The 23128-nt window shown below is 32.7% G+C and overlaps 1 protein-coding gene across 2 annotated transcripts in view; it reads right to left on the bottom strand.

Annotated features, from left to right (window-relative positions):
- Positions 1-19604, bottom strand: part of LOC127725204 (uncharacterized) — a 30247-nt gene extending 10643 nt beyond the window's left edge. For both annotated transcript variants that reach the window (XM_052232060.1, XM_052232061.1), the window contains exons 1-4: positions 19462-19604; positions 13000-13053; positions 8716-9099; positions 4162-4413 (exon numbers count right to left, since the gene is read on the bottom strand). In XM_052232060.1, the coding sequence (XP_052088020.1) occupies positions 4162-4413; positions 8716-9099; positions 13000-13053; positions 19462-19522 (751 nt within the window). In that variant the 5' untranslated portion in view covers positions 19523-19604. The remainder of the gene's footprint in view (positions 1-4161; positions 4414-8715; positions 9100-12999; positions 13054-19461) is intronic.
- Positions 19605-23128: the final 3524 nt, after the last annotated feature.

Here is a 23128-nt window from a genome sequence, read left to right as displayed (position 1 = left end):
GACTTTTGACCTTGTGACCTATGTGAAGGTTATCGGTCCACAATGTCATTGTAAAAGACCCCATGGGTCTAGGAACTTTGATTCAAGAGTTAAAGCTAATTTTACCTTTTCAGAAACCGTTAACGGGGGTTATGCCCCTTAAGAATATGTCAAATCTCTTCCGTCGAAATGTAAAAAAGTTGTGCCTCAGTCACCTTAACATTTTTCACTGTTTACTATTTCTGTAAGATTAACCGTTTTGGAGATATCGACGAAAAAGTTGAAAGGTCAAAGGTTAAGATCAACCTTAAAAACTTTTAAAACACACTAAAAATCCTTTAAATAAGGTCAAAAAAACATAATTCGCTATCTGGGACATGACCTTGACCTTTGACCTTGTGACCTTTGTCAAGGTCATTAGTCACCAATGTCATTGCTGAAGACCCAATGGGTCTAGGACCTTTGGTTATATAGTAAAAGCTGATTTTGTCTTTTCAGAAACCTAAAACAGGGGTTATGCCCCTTACAGAAAGGTCAAATCTCTTCGGTCAAATGTAACGAAGTTGCGCATTCATGACCCAAACATTTTCCACTATTCATAACTACTGTAAGTATTAAGGTTTCTGAGATTCTCCCATAACAAGGTGTTAGGTCAAAGGTCAAGGTCATCATACCAATTTGACCTTGAGGAATTTTTCAAAGTCACATGAATTGATGATGATTGGTGAAGATTCTAGGTGTCTACGACTTACGGTTTCTGAGTTTTGGTGGCCAACCGACACCGGTTAATTTTCATAGGGGCATAACCCTACCAATGAGTAGTTGAATCTTTTCGATCCAAATGTAACGAAGAACCGGGGTCTGGTCCTGAACAAATTTTACCATTGGGTTTTTTTCTACCTATTACGGTTACGGTGTTGGAACGATAACAAGGTTTTTTGGTTTCGGAGGGATTACTCCAAACCGACAAAATTTTTCGACTCAAAGGGTGAGTTCCGGATAGGTATTCATGACACCGATAAAAAGTGTGAACATGAAAGCGACACGTCTTACAGTTAAGGCTGCTAACTTCGTCAAAGTTTGGCGGAAAAAGAATAATGATAATAATAATAATAATAATAATAATAATAATAAACAGAAGAAATACAGTAAGGTCTTTCCCTTTTGAAAAAGGAAAGACCTTAATTAATCTAACTAAGACGCCAAAAAAAAGGTGTAGTAGATAGTAAATACTAAATTTGACAATGACATCAACAACAAAGGTTTTGTCATTGATAGTACATACCGTATATAGTATATACACCCGAATTGCACCACAGGATCCACCTGCACTAGGAATGCCCAAAGTAAAACAGTCAAAAATCCGATTGCGGGATGTATAAATACCAAGTCACGTCAAAAGGCATACGTCCAAAAGTCCATTATAGCACGAAGACAAATAATGGGGAAACTAAGGTAAAATAAAAAGATTCTCAACTTCAGCACCTAGAATCTATAACTCAAGACCATCTTGTAATTATTTGTGAAGTAGACACTGAGTAATCATCTATTAAGTCTTGGTTCTTTCGGATGAAGTTCTTGAGAAAAAGAACGAGACGTTCTTTGATAAAACCTTGGCTTATTCTTGTTTTGCTCAGTCACCGATGACGTTTTCCATACTAAGTGGAAGTTTGTTTATTGCTGCTAAGGTGAGGAACATTTATAATTTCAAAATTGAAATCGCCTAAAAGATTGCCATACTAAATGACCTTTTCGTTTGCCTGAATATGAAAGTCACTCAATAAAACAGACATTCTTTACTGTTTAGTCCATTTTTGGTAATATCATTTGGCGAGTATCGGTACTTATACATCCTGTTTTTCTTTGTTGACTGCTGTACCCCTGTTTTTGACATTTTTACCTATTGTGTCTGTTTGTCTAGCTCACACATTGTAACAAATATAATGGAATTCAATGTGACTTTTATACAAGTGAGAGGTTTAGCTAGGAAATGCCTGTCCCAAGTCAGGAATATGACAGTTGTCTTCCATTCGATTGATGTGTTTGAGCTTTTGATTTTGCCATTTGACTTTTCGTTTTGAAATTTCATTGGTGTTCGGTATTTTTGTTGTCTTTTTTTTTCTATTTTCAAACTAAGTATTATTCGTTTTATAAAATCTAATATAATAAACCATTTTGACAAAACATCATTCATCTTGAGTTTCACCATAGGTAACTACTTTTGTCTTAATATTCAAAATCTTAATGCACATTTTTTTGTATAAAAGAATGGATATCTTTTTAGTGTAATGAGAAAAATGTTTTGTAGACAGCATGTTTTGTCGTGAATTAATTTCCTCCGATTCCTAAATCTTGAGGCTTTCTCCGCCTCATTTTTAGACTTATACCTCGAATTTGACATAAGCAGTCATCTCAGTACCAGAATCTATGACAAACGAGACGATCTTAATTTTGAAATTATCAATTTCCCCCACCTTAGTAGCAATATACCAACTTCACCTGCATATGGGATATACATTTCCCAACTCATTCGGTATTCAAGAGCTTGCAGCTGCTACCCAGACTTTATAAAACGTCACCAGTGTCTGAGCAATAACAAAAATACGGAACTCCAAGGAAAATTCAAAACGGAAAATCCCTTTAAAAAATGGCAAAATTAAAAGCTCAAACACATCAAACGAATAGGAGACAACTATCATATTCATGACTCGGTACAGGAATTTCCTTATGTATAAAGTTGTGGATTAAACCTGGTTTTATAGCTAGCTAAACCTCTTGCTTGTATGACAGTCGCATACAATTTCATTATATTGACAACAATATGTGAACAAAACAAACAGACATAATAGGTAAAAATGTCAAAAATAGGGAGAAAGCAGTCAAAACATTGTGTTATAATCTTAATCACTATAAAAACAAACAAATATGTCAACAAAGAAAAACAAAATGGCATATAGGCAGAACACATAAGCAAAAATGAAAGACAAGAATACAAAAAATGACGATAGCACAATAACACAATGGCGGGATGTATAAGTACCGAGCCACGCCAAGAGGATATTACAAAAAATGAACTAAACAGTAAAGTAAATCATTTACAAAGACACATAAAAGAACACTATAACACGTAATTAAGATGATAAACAACATCAGTACCTAGAATATATACTTCAAGACCATGGTTTTAATATGGAACTGGTTTAAATTTAACATCCTCAGGTATATCTCTAATATTTTGTTTTCAAAAATTTGGGTTCTAAATATGTTTATCTGTTCATATACATCAGCTGTCAAAGGGACAACCATTTGAAACTTAGGTGGGGCCTGGCAGATTTGGTAATAAATATTCTGGCCCCGATTAAGTTGGAAATATTTAATTTCGTTTTAATACAACTGGAAATATATAAACTGACCCAAAAATATTTAAGATGTCCAAAATTTTACCAAAGTATACAATAGTTTAAGTGATTTTGGCAGTGGCTACTGCAAAGGGGCACAGAGCGCGTGCTCCTTTGAGTTGAATATCCAGCACCCTGGATCCATCCTGATTGTTACATTATTATATTTTGATATCGCAATCATGGCAATGTAATGTGTATCCTATCAAAAACGTGATCTGTATCATAAAGTTAAATTCATTAAATGGCCGACCGTTCGATTCTGGGTAGGGGGTAGTTTTTTGTGTCACTTTTTGGGACAAGCAGGAAGTAAATATTCTGGCCCTGGTCTGGGTGAATGAAAATAATCTTGTCGTCCGTAAGTAGGAAATAAATATTCTGACCTCATCAAATGTGCCAGCCCCCTTTCTCCTATGAATTAAAGGGTCGTCCTCTAAAATAGGGCCATATTTTAAAATCCAAACTTTCTTTTCGTAGATTATGAATAAACGTTTAATATAAAATGAACAACCAAGCTCATTTCGTAGACTGAGTATTAGAAAATTGAATATGTACACAACTGAAAGAAATGTTTGCAATTTTGGAACAATTTTGTGAAATATCAATTTCTGTCTGAAATAATATTCTATCTGACATCAATAACCATTGAAAGAACGATATAGCAGATTCTATATTTTTGTTGTTGTGTGTGTGTGTTTTGTTAAGTTGTGGTTTCTTAAACACATACTTTCCTTTACTTTCAAAATGACATTTTATATTTGTATTGAGCTTTATATCTACATACTTTGAGTGTCGACACAATGCTTCTGTGAGTAAGTTGAATTATCTTTTAATTCTATTGATGTAGTCTGGTTGTAAACAAAACAATAATTGTTTTTATGCTCATAATGAACAGCTACACAAGTTTCAGTATTCCGGCAATATTGTTTACACTCATCAGAGGATGTGTGTTGTGTACCGTTTGTTACTATCCAATCACCATCTTTACCTGCGTAATTTACTTGGTCAATCATATTGCAAGTATATATTGCTTGATCTGCAAAATAAATTACGTACATTCAATGCAAAAACATACATATTTGCATTAAAAGTAAAATACGCAAAAAATCGAACTCCAAGGAAAATTTTCAAAACAGAAAGTCCCTTATCAAATGGCAAAATCAAATGCATCTGTTGAAAACAACTGCCATGTTCCTGACTTGGTACAGGCATTGCCTTGTGTAGAAAATGGTGGGTTAAACATGGTTTTATAGCTTGCTTAACCTCTTACTTGTATGACAGTCGCATAACATTCCATTATATTGACAACAATGTGTTAACAAAACAAACAGACATTTTAGTTAAAAATGTCAAAAAATGGGGTACAGCAGTCAACATTGTGTTATAATCTTAATCACTATAAAATCAAACAACTATGTCAACAAAGAAAAATAAAATGACACTCTATAGACAAAGCACATAAGTGAGAATGAAAGACAATATACAAAAAATAACCATAGCACAATAACACAATGGCAAAAGGATATTACCAAAAATGGACTTAGCAGTAAAGGTTAATATATACATAGACAAATAAAAGAACGATATAACACGTAATTAAGATGGTAAAAACGTCAGTATCTAGAATCTATACTTCAAGACCATTATGTATTATTTGTGGAGTTGATACGGAATATGTAGCAACATGGTCTTGGTATCCTCCGATGAACTTTATAGAAAAAGGACGAGACGTTCATTGACATATTCCAGGTTCATCAACTTTGTGCTCAGACACTGGTGACGTCTTATAAAGTCTAAGTAGCAGCTGCAATCTCTTGGATACCGAATGAGTTGGGAAATGTATATCCCATATGCAGGTGAAGTTGATATATTGCTGCTTAGGTGGGGGAAATTAATCATTTCAAAATAAGAATCGTCTCATTTGTCATAAATTCAGGTACTCAGATGACCGCTTATGAGGTATAAGTCTAAAAAGGAGGCGGAAGAAGCCGTGTCTGTTGTTTCTTTAATTTCTAGTTCTGGGAGATATATTAATTGAACCCAATCAGAAACGTTTGGATTGCTAATGGAAAGAACATTATCAATATATCTGAATTTTTTATCTTCTTGTTTTTGACAAGTGTCTAAAGGAATTCCGACTCATATGAAAATAAGAAAAAGTCTACCTCCAAATTCAACAAATATGTTGTCAATAAGAAACTCCAGCATACTGATCACTTGTTCCTCGCTGTAGCATATTTCACCTTTTTTTTTTACTATTAACAAAATATGCCTGATGGTATCCAAAAGAAATAAATTTATAGCGTATGATACATTTTTATATTTAACAGCATTGTGGTGGGTTATTTCTTTTAGACGATTGTTCAAATTGACATGGGGAATGGTGGTATACACGGATGGCAAATCAAAGATTTTGATAGAATTAATTTCAGAGTAAGATTGAGATTTAAAATTATCCAGAAGTTTTTTTTAAACTTTTAAGAATCCACATATGGTTAATACCACTACGCGAATAAACAGTTCCACAGTATTTCTGAAGACCTTCTTTCACTGCGGACAGAATTTTTGTCAATCTAACGGATAATTCCTTTGTAGAAGATGCAGATGAGCCGGCAATGAACCGTTGTTTGTACGGAGTTTTTTTAGGCTTATGTGTCCAATACAAACAAGGTAGGTCCTCGGATGTGCTGTTCAATGTAATGTTCATTGAAGCCATGGAGGACGTATGATTCACCAAAAACTCATCCTTCTCAGATGATATGTTTTTGTATGTGGGATTACCTGAGTGCTCATTTATTCCTAATTCTTTTACAGCACATTTGTATTAGTACGATTTACATACAAATACTTATTATTTGAAGCTTTATCCGCAAGAACAACAACATATTTATCGTGAAGAGATGATAGACATGTCACAGCTTCTTTGTCTCTTAATATGGACTTTTGTCGGTCATTTACACAGTTTTTCAACTTTTGATTTCGACGTTTTATCAGAGACCTGATAGCTTTAACCCATTCTGACAGAGTGTCCAATTCAACTTCTTCTCGTTTAGCCCATGCTGGCGTAGTCCTCAATGGAATCCATAATTATTTTTAAGTTATGATTTCAATTGATGAAAACAATTTCATCTTATAATGTTAACTATGCAAAACGTAAGTATCGAAACACATAAACACTCAACAGTTTATATCGATAAAAATGGGTAAGCCTTACTTCCCACGATTGTATTTTATATGCATGATCAAAATTAAAAACCTGATGAAACCCTCATCGAAATATAGAGACAAAAAACTTTAGACCTTTATTTTTTTATCATTGATGATTTTGTTTTTTTCAAATTTCATTTCTTCCAAAATATACGGCTTTTTGTACTTTTCACAAATATTAAAGGGTTCAAAATATTATTTTTTTTTCTTGTTCAGTTCAAGCAATCACAAACCAATCAATCTAACAAACTTCAAAGTCAAATTAGGATAAAAATATTGAAATAGGTTGCATACATTAACTTTTCTCATCTCGTCCCATATCTGTAGAAGTTGCGTTTAATTTAAGCGAGTACAGATCGTTTTTGATTGACGCAATGTTTTAACAACATTTATGTCCATTTTGTTGCCATGTTGGAGGTTTATGTGCACAAATTCCTTCATAAATCAGCCAAATACAACTTGACATAATGACCGCTAGACTTAAGAAAAGGTTGTTTTTTCTGAACAATTTTGTTAAAGCCTTGTTTAATTCATCACTACGATTTTGTACCACATGTTGCAATTCGTTTAGTCAATTAAGAAAATCAATCATTTATAACTCCAAAATGGCAGCCAAGGGAAATAACTCAAACTCAAAATACGTCATATCGAAACCTATTAATTGTTCTCCTTAGCTTTTTATTACTGGTAAGTTCTGAACAAGGTTTACAATAATAGAAAAACAAAGGGTTTAGAAGACCATTTGTATGTTGTGAATAGTCTTGGTCTTAATTTTCATAATGTATAAAGTACGTAAAAAAATCCGAAAGGGTTTGCCAAATACAGCTTAATTTATATACTCCTATCGGAGACAAGCATATCCTAAAGATTCTATCTAGGAAATGCCATTATATAGTATGACGTAAATGTAAACTGCAGGTCAAAATGAGGGGGCTACTAAACTTGCCTAGGTGCTCCGTTCACAAAGATAAACGAGTCTTGATCCCTTAGTATCCGACATCCTAACTTTAATTAAACTTCACGTAAAAATGTTAAAAAAATTTAGTACTTTTCTGCTATTTGATTCGAGGTTAACCTACTTTTAAATTGAGGCTGTATAATATTCTAAATGCATTCCTTTGATTTAAATAATGGTAGACCCCTATGAAGCTTGAACGATATGTTAAATATAAGTAAATGTAAAATTTACTGTTAATTTTGATAAACTATTGCATACTGTTTATTGGTTTTTATAACATGGGAATAGAAAAACATTAAGAATACAAATGAATTAACTTTGATTAAAGTATGCTCATGCACATGTAAATTGTTCTTAGTATATTGGCATATGGTGTAGCCGATGTTGATTAATTCGTTTTCCAAGGAAAAAACTTTTTTCCCAAACTGGCTTCCCTTTTTTGTTTAAAGGGTTATATTCTTTAATTTATTTATTCGATTAATTGTTTATTTAACTTTCAAAGTTTTTGACAAAAAACAACTTTACTCTTGAGTAATTTTTATCTAACAAGTTCATCGAATTATTTGTCTGCTTTGATTGCGAATGACATGTTCAAAGCAGTGAATCGACATAGTACAAAAAGTATTGGCGCTAAATGGTGTCTTGTTACATTCTAATTCATTATTGAGGTTGTTTGCTGCTAAAATTCTGAATACCGACAATTCCTTAAATTGGTCATTTTGCACAAGTAGGAATAATACATAAAAATGAAGACCAAATAGATATATGTGACAATTTCTTTTCGTTTATAGAAGAATTTCGAAAAATTAATGTATGACAGAAAAAAGTTGAATTTTATGAAAAATGTAGTAGGAATAACAGAATCTTGAAAATATTTGCAAAAAGTAATTTTGAGATGCATGCTTTTCAAATATAAGAAAATAACGACTGGAGTTGCTGCTAATTTTTTTTATGTTAGAGAAAAATATAATTAAATAAAAGATAACTCTTATTGTGGTGTTGTCAAAGCGTTTTTTTTTTTTTGGCATTTCGACATTTTCGCAAATATATTTTAATGTGCATTTCTAACCTCATCAAAACAACGCATTTCACTACATCTAATAACGAAACGCAACAACATTCTTAAATTTTAAATGAGGTATTTTATTTATATATAAATACACAATTGCTTACTTTTAAATATCTGCATACAGTATCCTCTGGTAAAGTCACCTGCTAGTATCCTTGATTTAAGTTTAAGCTCATTGCCACCCAAAGCAATTGACCTGATACTAGTCCCACTGTTACATTCGATCGACTGAAGAGATCGAGTTGTATCCGATGTATCTACATAATCAACATCGACTGCAAGTCCACACTTCTGTTGTTCTGGGGCCGCATTAGGTTGTCCATCGTATTTGGACATATATATAGTATAATTAGTGAAAGTATTTTGTAGACTAACATGACATATACAGTTGTTTTGTTGTTTCGTTATACGAAGTAATACGCTGTCAACGACTTTTGTTCCATAAACGCTATCTTCTACTACAGAATCGTCTGAACACATATCTACCACTAAGATAAAGAAAATCTATAGATAAGTATATTTTTCTTATATATTAAAAACATATATATATTGACTTTGGTAGCACACCGACTTTAACATCACTCAGCAGTCATTGTATGGTGCTTATATGTATGATTACATACATTACAAACATTCGAAAGTTCCTCGATGCTTAATTTGAAAATTATTTAGAAATTAAGGTGTATACTACCAGCGTTTCAGGTGAAGGTATGTTTATACAAAAGAGCTTCGGTCGCACGAAATGCATGTATTTCATTGTATATCTCACATCTCCATTTATTTATAGTTTAATTTAAGTTTAATTGTGATGCTGCATACATTCATTTGTAATTCTTTATATATATATATATATATATATACAAGTCTAAATTGAAAACAACGTTCTATCCTATGATTGCGTTGGATAAAAACCGTAATTTTTATACGTGTGCATGCAAAACAAATTTCTTGGTAGAGGGGTCTAAATACAGCACAAACAACATTTTCCAAAAGACCAAATGAGTGAAAAAGTATATTTTAACAAAACGCATTTGACTAGCAGGTCGAACAACTGATGTTCTTATACCCTGCTGACTGCCATTGGCGATTGCCAAATAAACGGATCACCGATGTAATAAATGGATCTCAATCATAAATTGAATACTAAACAGAAAACAATAAACTTGTGGAAAAGATGGTATACCGCAAACAAAAGGTGCAAAGGTTTTTGTACACCATATCCGGATTTCGACAATTAATGTCTCTTCAGTGATGTTAGGAATCGAAACGGTATTTGGAAGGCCATATAATTTACCTCAATTTAGGATAGACTCTTGAATTTTGAAAGAGTCAAAATAGGATGAACGGATCATATAAACCCGAAGGCAAATATAATACAAGCCAAAACGAAAAAATATAAACAAGTCTAGATTGAAAACAACGTTCTATCCTATGATTGCGTTGGATAAAAACCGCAATTTCTATACGTGTACATGCAAAACACATTTCTTGTTAGAGGGGTCTAAATACAGCACAAACAACATTTTCCAAAAGACCAAATGAGTGAAAAAGTATATTTTAACAAAACGCATTTGACTAGCAGGTCGAACAACTGATGTTCTTATACCCTGCTGACTGCCATTGGCGATTGCCAAATAAACGGATCACCGATGTAATAAATGGATCTCAATTATAAATTGAATACTAAACAGAAAACAATAAACTTGTGGAAAAGATGGTATACCGCAAACAAAAGGTGCAAAGTTTTTTGTACACCATATCCGGATTTCGACAATTAATGTCTCTTCAGTGATGTTAGGAATCGAAACGGTATTTGGAAGGCCATATAATTTACCTCAATTTAGGATAGAAAACAATAAACTTGTGGAAAAGATGGTATACCGCAAACAAAAGGTGCAAAGGTTTTTGTACACCATATCCGGATTTCGACAATTAATGTCTCTTCAGTGATGTTAGGAATCGAAACGGTATTTGGAAGGCCATATAATTTACCTCAATTTAGGATAGACTCTTGAATTTTGAAAGAGTCAAAATAGGATGAACGGATCATATAAACCCGAAGGCAAATATAATACAAGCCAAAACGAAAAAATATAAACAAGTCTAAATTGAAAACAACGTTCTATCCTATTATTGCGTTGGATAAAAACCGCAATTTGTATACGTGTGCATGCAAAACAAATTTCTTGGTAGAGGGGTCTAAATACAGCACAAACAACATTTTCCAAAAAACCAAATGAGTGAAAAAGTATATTTTAACAAAACGCATTTGACTAGCAGGTCGAACAACTGATGTTCTTATACCCTGCTGACTGCCATTGGCGATTGCCAAATAAACGGATCACCGATGTAATAAATGGATCTCAATTATAAATTGAATACTAAACAGAAAACAATAAACTTGTGGAAAAGATGGTATACCGCAAACAAAAGGTGCAAAGGTTTTTGTACACCATATCCGGATTTCGACAATTAATGTCTCTTCAGTGATGTTAGGAATCGAAACGGTATTTGGAAGGCCATATAATTTACCTCAATTTAGGATAGACTCTTGAATTTTGAAAGAGTCAAAATAGGATGAACGGATCATATAAACCCGAAGGCAAATATAATACAAGCCCAAACGAAAAAATATAAACAAGTCTAAATTGAAAACAACGTTCTATCCTATGATTGCGTCGGATAAAAACCGCAATTTTTATACGTGTGCATGCAAAACAAATTTCTTTGTAGAGGGGTCTAAATACAGCACAAACAACATTTTCCAAAAGACCAAATGAGTGAAAAAGTATATTTTAACAAAACGCATTTGACTAGCAGGTCGAACAACTGATGTTCTTATACCCTGCTGACTGCCATTGGCGATTGCCAAATAAACGGATCACCGATGTAATAAATGGATCTCAATTATAAATTGAATACTAAACAGAAAACAATAAACTTGTGGAAAAGATGGTATACCGCAAACAAAAGGTTCAAAGGTTTTTGTACACCATATCCGGATTTCGACAATTAATGTCTCTTCAGTGATGTTAGGAATCGAAACGGTATTTGGAAGGCCATATAATTTACCTCAATTTAGGATAGACATATATATATATATACATTCTTTAAAGGAAACACTACATAAGCCTGGTATCATTGGTGAGGGTTTTTATAATCATTGTGATTTGTTTCGATCTAAGCTGTATGGGTTTAGTGTGTGTGATTATTGAGATGTTCTGGTGGGGTTTTAATTTTAAATACATTTTCTGTACTGTACATCGTCCTCAACATTACATTCTTTAGCTAAAATATACTTTGTTGTTTTTCATAAATCTGAATTAGTTTATATAAAAGGCTTATGACTACATGATACTACAACTTTCAACAAAGGCTTTTTTCTCAGACGACTACTCGTAATGGAAGTTATGAATCCTCATCTTGTAAATGTTACCTTGTTTTGTTTCTTCTTTTATATTTTCAAATTATTTGTCCTCGAGCATAACTGAAGATATGTTAATTGTATTTGGTGCGGTAAAAAGTATACCGTTGATTATATCATTCTATTGAAGAGATATAAGCATCAGGAAATTGATGATGCCCTACTTTATGGACTCCGTAGATTTATATTCAAATATCTATCTTTTATTTGGAAATTCTAGGCTCTATGATTTGAATAATGTATGTCTGGGAGATTGGTCACCGTATGTTATAAAACTTCTCATGTGCTTGTGTTACAGTGTTTCTGTCTCATTGACGTTTTCATATTCATTCATTTTAACTTTTACGGTACAAATTTTATTGCGCCAAATGTGCATTTCGACAATTAGTTTTTCTACAGTGATGCTCGAGTCCAAATTATTTGAAAGTCTAAAACCTTGAGCAAACGTTAAAGAGTTGATATCAAACATTTTTTTACCTCACGGTTTTGCAGTTCTAGAAAATAATACTAATTACATGTGCTTGATAAAAAAAAATAGCATTACACTTTGACAATTATATTTGAGCTACACTATGATTTGTCAAAAAAATAAACCGAATCTGTGGCAAAATAAAATTAGAACTGATTATACAATTTTATTTTTCTGCAATGCAGAGAATTGACAGACTTTATAGTTATTATGGTTATATCAAATGAAAACAACAGCTCATAAATTCTTGCGTCTAAAGCTCTTTTCTCAATTTATCCTATGTGACTACCAAAATGAGAGTGAATATCGTGCAAATTTTCATTAAACTCTTGAATTATTGCCTATATTCGCTTTAAGACAAAAGTCATGAGTAATTGGCTAAACTTGTCAACTCTTGAAGTTTGTTTGATTAGAATTAGCGTATATATTTGTTAAAATATTTGATTAACATTAAAGAAAAGGCGATAGAATTACAGTACACTTAATGTTACATACTTATATGGTCCAGTTGTCTTGGACACGGGTTTTCAGGTTCTGCTGCATGCATAACTACAAAATATTACAGTCTAAAAGATACATTAATTCTCATTTCTTGAACTTAAGACCTCAATCTTTATTACAGCTACGGCATTCACAATTCTGTATCGATTCGATTAGATTTATTTTTCTTTACCATTTCTCCATTTTGCATAATAAACACTTGTACCAAGACAGGAGTATGACAGTTGTTTTCCATTCGTTCAATTGGTTGAAGTTGTCGAACGTTGGATTTAGACGGGTTTTATGGACCTCTCCCTTTTTTAATTTAGATTTGACTATTTGTGTAAGTACTTCTTACTGACATTTTACCGTATAAACATCGTTTTCTTATTGTTTTAGAAATCAACTTCATAATGTTTAATCAAAATGTATTAAGGATGTTCGCTACTCTGTTTCAAAATAACAAGCGTTTTATAAGACTAATAAATTGATAAAACCAGGTTTAATCCACCATTTTCTGAATGAGAAAATGAAATGCCTGTACAAGTCAGGAATATGATAGTTGTTTTCCATTCGTTAGTTGTGTTTGAGTTTTTGATTTTGCCATTTTATAAAGGACTTTCCGTTTTGAATTTCCCTTGGAGTTCGGTGTTTTTGTTATTTTATTTGTTGATAGTATATAATTAATTGAACTAAAAAAGCAGAAAAAAGTGCGAGGTTTGTGTCCTTGTTTTTGAGATATACGCCATTGACAATTTGGCGGGAAATGATTCTCTCTGGATTTTTCGTACATTAAATATTGGCACATTTTTTCTTTCAAAAGCTATGTAAAAATAACAAGGATTTTGTAAGATTTGCAAAAGTGGCTTTTTATACGATATGTTATAAAATTACGAAAAGAAATGTAGGGGTAGCGAGCAGAATATTGTAATGCCACTACATTGATAAAACCAAAGGATTTTGAATATCCGACAAAGTCATAAGCAATATGAGCCAACATCTTTAGGCTTAAGTGCACACTACTTTACGAACATACGTAGTTATGCTATAGTATTTGTATTCTTGTCTTTCATTTTTGCTTATGTGCTTTGTCTATAGAGCGTCATTTTGTTTTTCTTTGTTGACATAATTGTTTGTTTTTATAGTGATTAAGATTGTAACACAATGTTGACTGCCGTACACACATTTTTGTCAATACAATGCAATTTTATGCAACTGTCATACAAGTAAGAGGTTCGCTAGCTATAAAACCAGGTTTGATCTACCATTTTCTACATGAGGAAATGCCTGTACCAAGTCAGGAATATGACAGTTGTTTTTCATCTGTTTGATGTGTTTGAGCTTTTGATTTTGCCATTTGATAAGGGACTTTCCGTTTTGAATTTTCCTTGGAGTTCGGTATTTTTGTGATTTTTACTTTTATACTATTTTACTGTTTGTACTTCTTTTTGTTTTTCTTCTGATTGAAATTTACTACAAACCAGTAAAAGTCTGAAATGGCCTGTATCTGTACTCGACTGTACCGATTTTTACTCGACCAGTCTGAATTGGTCTGCAATTTACTCGATATTACTCGACTGTAGTCTAAACCATACTTAACAGTCTGAACTTGTACTCGGCCAGTATTTTATACGTGTCTGAACAATCCTAGACCAAGTTTCAACCATTCCCAACCAGTATGAACCATACTCTACCTAGTTTGAACCATACTTGACCAGGTCTTAACCAACCTAGACCTATTTCTGTATCTATCTATTGTATTTCATCAATTTAGCTTATTTTTAACATTTATTTCCCTTGGCTAGAAATTTGAACAACAATTTGAAATCCAAAATGGATTTAATATAGAATTGAAACCAAATTTTCACAAAAAACATAATATAACCATCAACACCATATTCATCAATACTTATATATACCTCTTAAATAATCAAAGTGATTGAAATCACTCATGGAAAAATTGGAAGAGAAGTTTGAATAATTTCAAATTATATTTAGGTATGATGTGGAAAAAAAAACATTAAAAGAACACTATTGCTGACAATTGCATTAACTGGAGGTCTAAGCAGACGGATAAGCACTTTTTCAGTAGATAAAATGAGCTAAGTGTGAATCAGTGATAGCGGGTCCATTAATGTGCACAGCAATTTCTTTTAAATTGCAGATTATATTTCAACCAAATAATGTTCCCTTTTACATTTCACCATTTACGTTTTATCGTTTGAAACAGAAGAAATTAAAAACAAAGATTCTTCTAATAAAGTTTATCAATTATCCTTGTAGGACATGGGACCAACAGATAGACTTGGAGCTAAGAACTTTATTGTCTCAATAGATTCCTCTGAAAAGGTTATTTTGGGGCATTTTGTAAGTTGACACATATGTATACTATTTTTCTCCTCTAAGAATTACTGGTTGATTTTGAAAATAATTATCATGATTATATGACACTGATGAAGGTTACAAGTTGTAGAGTGCATATTAATTTAATTTATAATGTAATATTTTCCAAAAAAAGGCATTGAAATGTATTTTTTCAACATAAACAAATTAAAAAGCTCATTTTATTGAAATTGGGATTCATTCTGAATAGCAAAAATACACTTCTTGTATTCAAATGACTAAAATTGTTAATAAACATTTGATGGGGAATAAATTTTAAAAAAAATTTTGGTGAAGAGTTTTTAAATTCAACTTACTGTTTCAAGCCAATCACTGATAAGTGTACTTACCTAAATTATTGATTAATTACAGAAGATTATTTATAGATGATTATTACACAGATTTATCATGTAAAATATAGACCTTACTTGAATGCTTTTTTTTTTTTATATTTATATGTAATATTTTGTCTTTTCTATTGAAAAAAAGATCTTGGTAATCCTTTATTCATCATTTATCTTTCAGACATAATTAACCTCGGTTTTGGTTTGTGACCCGGATTTGTTTTCGCTAAATCGATTTATTACTATTGAACAGCGGTATACTACTGTTGCCTTTATTTACAGAATCATTTGATGTAGGGTAGATCAATAGTTATCAAATGTACCAGGATTATAATTTAGTACGCGAGACGCGCGTTTCGTCTACATAAGACTCATCAGTGACGCTCATATCAAAATAGTTATAAAGCCAAACAAGTACAAAGTTGAAGAGCATTGAGGATCCAAAATTCAAAAGTGATAGGCAATGAATAAATCTATCATTTTTGTTTGTTTTTATAGTGATTAAGATTATAACACAATGTTGACTGCTGTTCCCCTATTTTGACATTTTTACCTATTATGTCTGTTTGTTTTGTTCATTGTTGTCAATATAATGGAATTGTATGCGACTGTTATACAAGTGAGAGGTTTAGCTCGCTATAAAACCAGGTTTAATCCACCATTTTCTACATGAGGAAATGTCTGTACCAAGTAAGGAATATGACACACCTTAGAGTGCGGTATTTTTGTTATTTTAATTTTTTATATATACCAAACATCTAATTTATGCATTTGTGTATTCAATTATGTGGTCAAGTGTTTGTGTATTGAGATGAATAATGAAGGGTCTGTTTAAATATGTAAGAATGAGGTTGATTAGTAATGTGGTCAATCTGATTGGCATTTTAGGAGGTGGGGCATTGTAATTAAGGCCCCACCTTCCCTCTGATTGTTTAGTGATCATGACAGTTGTCAATCATACTGGTATTGTATCATTACTCTTATCTTATCAAAAAGACAAAAATAGCCTGCACATTGACAAACCTTAAAGACATACATACTTGAATGAACTGCTAAAAAAAAATAACCCAAAAGTTTAACAGTTCATATGTACACAGACATGATAATTATAGGGAACTACACATTTTGTAGATTTATTAGCTAACCTGTGCTTGTTAGGGAGGCCGGTGCCTGAGAAAAGACTTGGAACAATAGTTCCAATCTTTCCAAAAACAAAAACAAGATGATTAAATGAAGTGATTTCTGGTCGAATTAGAAAAATAACATGTTATAACTTAAGTTTTTTATAAACATGATCATGTTCACATTGCATTATGTACATCAAAAATACTTGAACTTTCGACCATTATTCAAATATCTTAAATGGTATTCAAAATTATTTTCAGATATATCTTGTCTTAAGGAGGGATAAATCCTACTTTGTAAAAAATCACTCTGATTCAAACAAAAAATTCTCTGAAACTGACATTATCAAGATACTTGATTTCTTTATTGACAACATATTTGTTACGTTTGGAGGACGTGTTTTTCAACAAATAATCGGCATTCCCATGAGAACCAACTGTGCCCCTCTTCTTGCCGACTTGAGGCTGACATCATACAGGAACTTCTTAGGAATGAAGAAAAGAAGTTAGCAGTATCCGTTAACTTTACGTTCCGCTATATAGAGGATGTTCTCTCACTAAATAATTCAAAATTTGGTGACTGTGTTGAATTCATTTATCCCATCGAACTTGAGATAAGTTAAGTCTGCCTCATATCTTGACATACATCTAAAAATTGACAATGAGGGTCGGTTGAAAACAATACTTTACGAAAAAAGAGATGATTTCAGCTTCTCAATTGTGAACTTTCCATTTCTATGTAGCAAAAAGTAAAATAACAAAAATACCGAACTCCTCGGAAAATTCAAATCGGAAAGTCCCTTATCAAATGGCAAAATCAAAAGCTCAAACACATCAAACGAATGGAAAACAACATTCCTGTAGCGCCTGCATACGGAGTATATATCTCTCAGTTGATACGATATTCCAGAGCTTGTATTGCCTATCATGATTTCCTTGATAGAGAGTTGCTGCTCACAAGGAAGCTATTAAAGCAAGAGTTCCGTGGTGAAGTTGAAATCAGCCCTTCGTAAATTTTACGGACGCCATCGCGAGTTGGTTGACCGTTATGGAATATCCGTTTCACAGATGATAGCGGATATGTTCCATATGTCGTAACAACAATCCCGTTTCCTTTTCCCCGAATGTGACCTACCGAATTAGACTTATTACCGGGTTTGTACTAATATGAGCAACACGACGGGTGCCAAATGTGGAGCAGGATCTGCTTACCCTTCCAGGAACATCTGAGATCACCCCAAGTTTTTGGTGGGGTTCGTGTTGCTCAGTCGTTAGTTTTCTATATTGTGTTTTATGTAATATTGTTTGTCTGTTGGTCTTTTTCTTTTTTAGCCATGGCGTTGTCAGTTTATTTTCGACTTATGAGTTTGAATATCCCTTTGGTATCTTTCGCCTCTCTTTTTATTCTATTTAGGCTGCTGTCATTTCAGTTAAAAAGATAGTTACATAAACTGTTTAAATTAAAAAAAAGGAGAGGTTATTTGGTCAAGTATGGTTCAGACTGGTCGAGTATTGTTTAGACTTTGGCCGAGTATTGCTCAGACTTTAGTCGAGTTTGGTTCAAACCTTTGGTCGAATATGGTTCAGACTGAAGAAATAAGTCGAGAACTGAACGAGGCGAAAGATACCAAAGGGACATTCAAGCTCACAAGTCGAAAATAAACTGACAACGTCATGGCTAAAAACGAAATAGACAAACAGACAAACAACAGTACAAAACACACAACATAGAAATCCAAAGACTGAGCAACACGAATCCTCATTTGGTTTGTTGAAGTTAAATCTCGAAACGCTCTTTGGGCGCACTAAATGTTCACGGAGGTATTTTTATTTTGTCGTGTGGGTGTTTCTCATTGTATTGATAAAGGTCATACGGTGGCCTATACTTGCTTACATTCACTTTATTTTGTACTCTGGTGATTCGCATGCTATCCATGTTAGGGACATGCCTGCTAACAAAATCTGTACAGAGTCAAACTTTAAAAATATAGTCAAATGAATAATTGCACTACATTTAGAAACATATACTCGATTATAATCGAGCTTTCGGCTTTGCTAGTTTTTATGAACTTCTCTTTTTGAATTTTTCTAGGAGTTCGGTATTTTTCATACAGCCGTTTTTGGTATTGATATATCTCTGATACTACATAAAATAATAATTTTCGGAAGTAGTATCCTTTGTTTTAAAATGTTAAAGACTATTTAACGAATAAACACTTTTTTTGGAAAAGGTACGATAAAAAAGAAACGCACGTCTGGCGTACACATTTTTAAGCATGGCATCTATGATGAGTTTATTTCTTCTGTTTAATATAATTCTACCAATACATTTACAAGATTGTACGTATAAGGATGAGCCACTCACCTGAAGTCAAATCACGGAAAAAACTTGTGTGTCATACTTCATTTTTAATCTGACACGACCGTCTGAATATATTTACAATATGTTTAAGGTTATATTTATATTCATATTCAAGTATTAAGGATTTTAATAACGCTAGTGTAATATGATATCAATATGATATAACATTCTATACACCAACAATAAAAAATACTGTTATAACATGGTGAAAATGATTGAATTGACAATCGAACTACAAATAACTTTCTCTAAATCATCATCTTACCTTTAGGAATGGGAAATACAAGAATTATCACCGATGTGATGAAATATATCTTAAATGTCATTGTTAACTACTTTTTAATTACTTCATACGATTGAGGAAGTAATCTCCTGTAAACCAATGTGTAAACATTTAACAGTCTAGTGCGTTTTGTGCCATTTATAATGTATTTGTGCATAAAGGGATAATAGATAAATAAGAATTTTAATTTATAGTCGGCTAATGTTATCATTTTATAAACACTTTTTTTTAAAACCATTGACTATATCTTATTCTTAATCAAATTTTAGTAAAGAAAACGGTTTAATAAATTTATCTATGTACAACCCTCAAATAAATTTGACTGAATTCGTGTTTTAACTTTTTAACAAAAGATTATGATAAAAAGACACTTTATAAATTTGATGCGTCCGAAGCTTTTTTCTGGATTTACCGTCACAATTCACGAACTCACCAAAACAAATTTTTTACTAACGATGAATGAATAATTGAAAATTGACAATCTGCATACCAAAATGACCGATAAAGGAATGACCAAATCCAATAATGTCAATTTTGTATAAAGAAGTTGCAACATTACGTTTTTAATAATTTCTAATTCTATCAAGGTAAATTTTGCGAAATGTATGTTTTCGCCGTTTAAGTGCTGTGACACATACTACTGAGCTAATGATCCACTTGGAAAAAGTAAAATAACAAAAAAACGAACTTCAAGGAAAATGCAAAACGGAAATTGCCTTATCAAATGGCAAAATCAAAAGCTCAAACACATCAAACGATTGGAAAACATATTCCTGACTTGATACAGGCATTTCCTTATGTAGAAAATGGTGGATTGAAACTGGCTTCGTAGCTAGCTAAACCTCTCACTTGTATTACAGTCGTATAGAATTCCATTATATTGACAACAATATGTGAGCAAAACAAACACACATAATAGGTATCAATGTAAAAAATTTGAGTACAGCCGTCAACATTGTGTTATAATCTTAATCACTATAAAAACAAATAACTATTACAACAACAAAAAATGGCATATAGACACTCTGTAGACAAAGTTCTAAGGGAAAATATAAGACGAGAAGACTAAAAAGTTCATAGCACAATAACACAATGGTGGGATGTATAAATACCGAGCCACGCCAAAATTATATTACCAAAAATGGACTAAACTTTAAAGTTTCAAAATATACAAAGACAAATCAAAAGAATACTTTAACACCTAATTAAGATGATAAACAACATCAGTGCCTGGAATCTATCCTTCAAGACCATCATGTATTATTTGTGAAGTTGATGCTGAATATTTATCAACAAGGTCTTGCAATTAGTATTTTCAATGAACTTTTTTGATAAACGGACGAGACGTTCTTTGATATAACCCTAGTCCATCAACTTTCTGCTCAAACACTTGTTACGTTTTATAAAGTCTGGGTAGCAGCTGCAAGCTCTTGAATACAAAATGAGTTAGGAAATGTATATCCCATGTGCAGGTGAAGTTGGTATATTGCTGCTAAGGTGTGGAAAATTTATACTTTCAATATTAAAATCGTCTCGTTTGTCATAGATTCTGGTAGTGGGATGACCGCTTATGTCAAATTCGAGGTATCAGTCTAAAAATGGTGGTGGAAGCCGTGTCTGTTGTTTTTTTATTTTATAGTTCTGGAGGATATATTTATTGAACCCAATCAGAAAACTTTGAATTGTTAATGAAAAAATCTACCTCCAATTTCAATAAAATATGTTGTCAATAAGAAATTCCAGCATACTGATCACTTGTTCCTCCGTGTAGCATGTTTTACCTTTTTGTTCACTATTTACAAAATATGCCGTATGGTATCCAAAAGCAATAAATTTATAGCGTATGCTACCATTTTATATTGAAACGCATTTTGGATTAATTCTGTTAAACGATTGTTCAATTTCACATGAGGAATAGCGGTATACATGGTTGAAAAATCAAAAATTTTGAGAGAAGTATTTTCAGAGAAAGATCGAGATTTAAAATCATCCAGAAGTTCTTTAGAGTTTTTTAGAATCCACATACGGTTAATACCACTACACGAGTAAACAGTTTCACAGTATTTTTGAAGACCCTCTTTCACTGCGGACAGAATATTTGTCAATCTCATGGACAATTCCTTTGTTGAACATGCAGATGAGTTGGCGTTGTGTGTACAGAATTTTGTGAAGCTTAGGTATCCAATACAAACATGGTAATTCCTCAGGTTTGCTGTTCAATGTAATGTTCATTGAAGCCATAAAGTATAAGCCATGATAAGCAGTTCACCAGCAGCTGAATCGACCCAGTGCTAGAAAAATGAAAACAAAATGCAATGTTGTAACCTGTATCTTAATGATTCATGAATTTTTCCATATATCCCAGTGAACTTTAGATTAAGAATACTACATAAAGTGAAGATACAAAAAAGAAGATGTGGTGTAATTGCCAGTGAGGCAACTCTCCACCAGACAACAAATGACATTGAAGTTAACAACTATAGGTCACCGGACGGCGTTCAACAATGAGAAAACCCCATACCGTTATATTTCTCAGTTATAACATTACGAACATGTAAAAACGTGCATGTCCACGTTATACGGACTTCATTAACATGGGTGTGGTCCTGACACATAGACAGCGTCAAGAGAGTTATGAGACGAGGAAGATTGAAATGACTGAAATCGACATTACACTGTTGCTCAGTCTTAAGTCTTCTATGTTGTGTTTTGTGTACTATTGTTTGTCTGTTGGCCTTTTTCTTTTAAAGCCATGGCGTTTTCAGTTTATTTTCGACTTATGAGTTTGAATGTCCCTTCATTACTTTTCGCCTCTCTTTTACATGACGTCACACTTTCACGAATTGGTTGGCATTAAATGTCATTTGTTTTTCTTTTGTTGAAATGGTTGTTTGTTTTCATAGTGATTAAAATTATAACACAATGTTGACTGTTGTATCATAAGTTTTGACTTTTTACCTTTCATATCTGTTTCTTTTGCTCACACATTGTTGTAAATATAATGGAATTCTATGCGACTTTCATACAAGTGAGAGGTTTAGCTAGCTATAAAACCAAGTTTAATCCACCATTTTCTACGTAATTTGAACATCGGTAAACTACCTTCATCTTAATCAACAGGCAACAAAAGCTATGATAACAAACGGAAACATAGGGAATCACATGAACTCAAAAAGGAGCGAAACCGGCTATATTGACAGAGTAAGTGTTCCTGTTATGCATGCATCATCCCCCATGCAAATTCTAACTGTGTAAAAAAGTCAATCGAGAATAGGACACAATCGTCAAAATCAAATATCAAACAATGATACTGGTATCAAAAGATCCAAGACCTCGAAAACATATCGTTAACTAGTAGAAACACCGACACAACGTATGTGTCAACCAATTCGTCATAGTGACGGTAAAACGTAAGAGGTATCGATTTATGTCGTCCATCTTCGTAACTCTGATGAAGCAGTGTTCGTGTAAGGAGCACAACACTGTTTATGAAGTTTTATAGTGTGAACATGGAAGAGTGTAACGTATTTGCTAAAATATGTTAACGCCATACGACAGAGCAAAAGGTTTGTTACTGCTGAGAAATGGGAAGCTGAAATCATCACGTTTTGTCATAGATTATAGTTTGAAGTTGTCCATCTGTGTCAAT

This window comes from Mytilus californianus, unplaced genomic scaffold (assembly GCF_021869535.1).
Source record: "Mytilus californianus isolate M0D057914Y unplaced genomic scaffold, xbMytCali1.0.p SCAF_15, whole genome shotgun sequence".
Classification (NCBI taxonomy): domain Eukaryota; kingdom Metazoa; phylum Mollusca; class Bivalvia; order Mytilida; family Mytilidae; genus Mytilus; species Mytilus californianus.
Note: the sequence above shows the minus strand (reverse complement) of the source record. Positions and strands in the feature narration are given on the sequence as shown.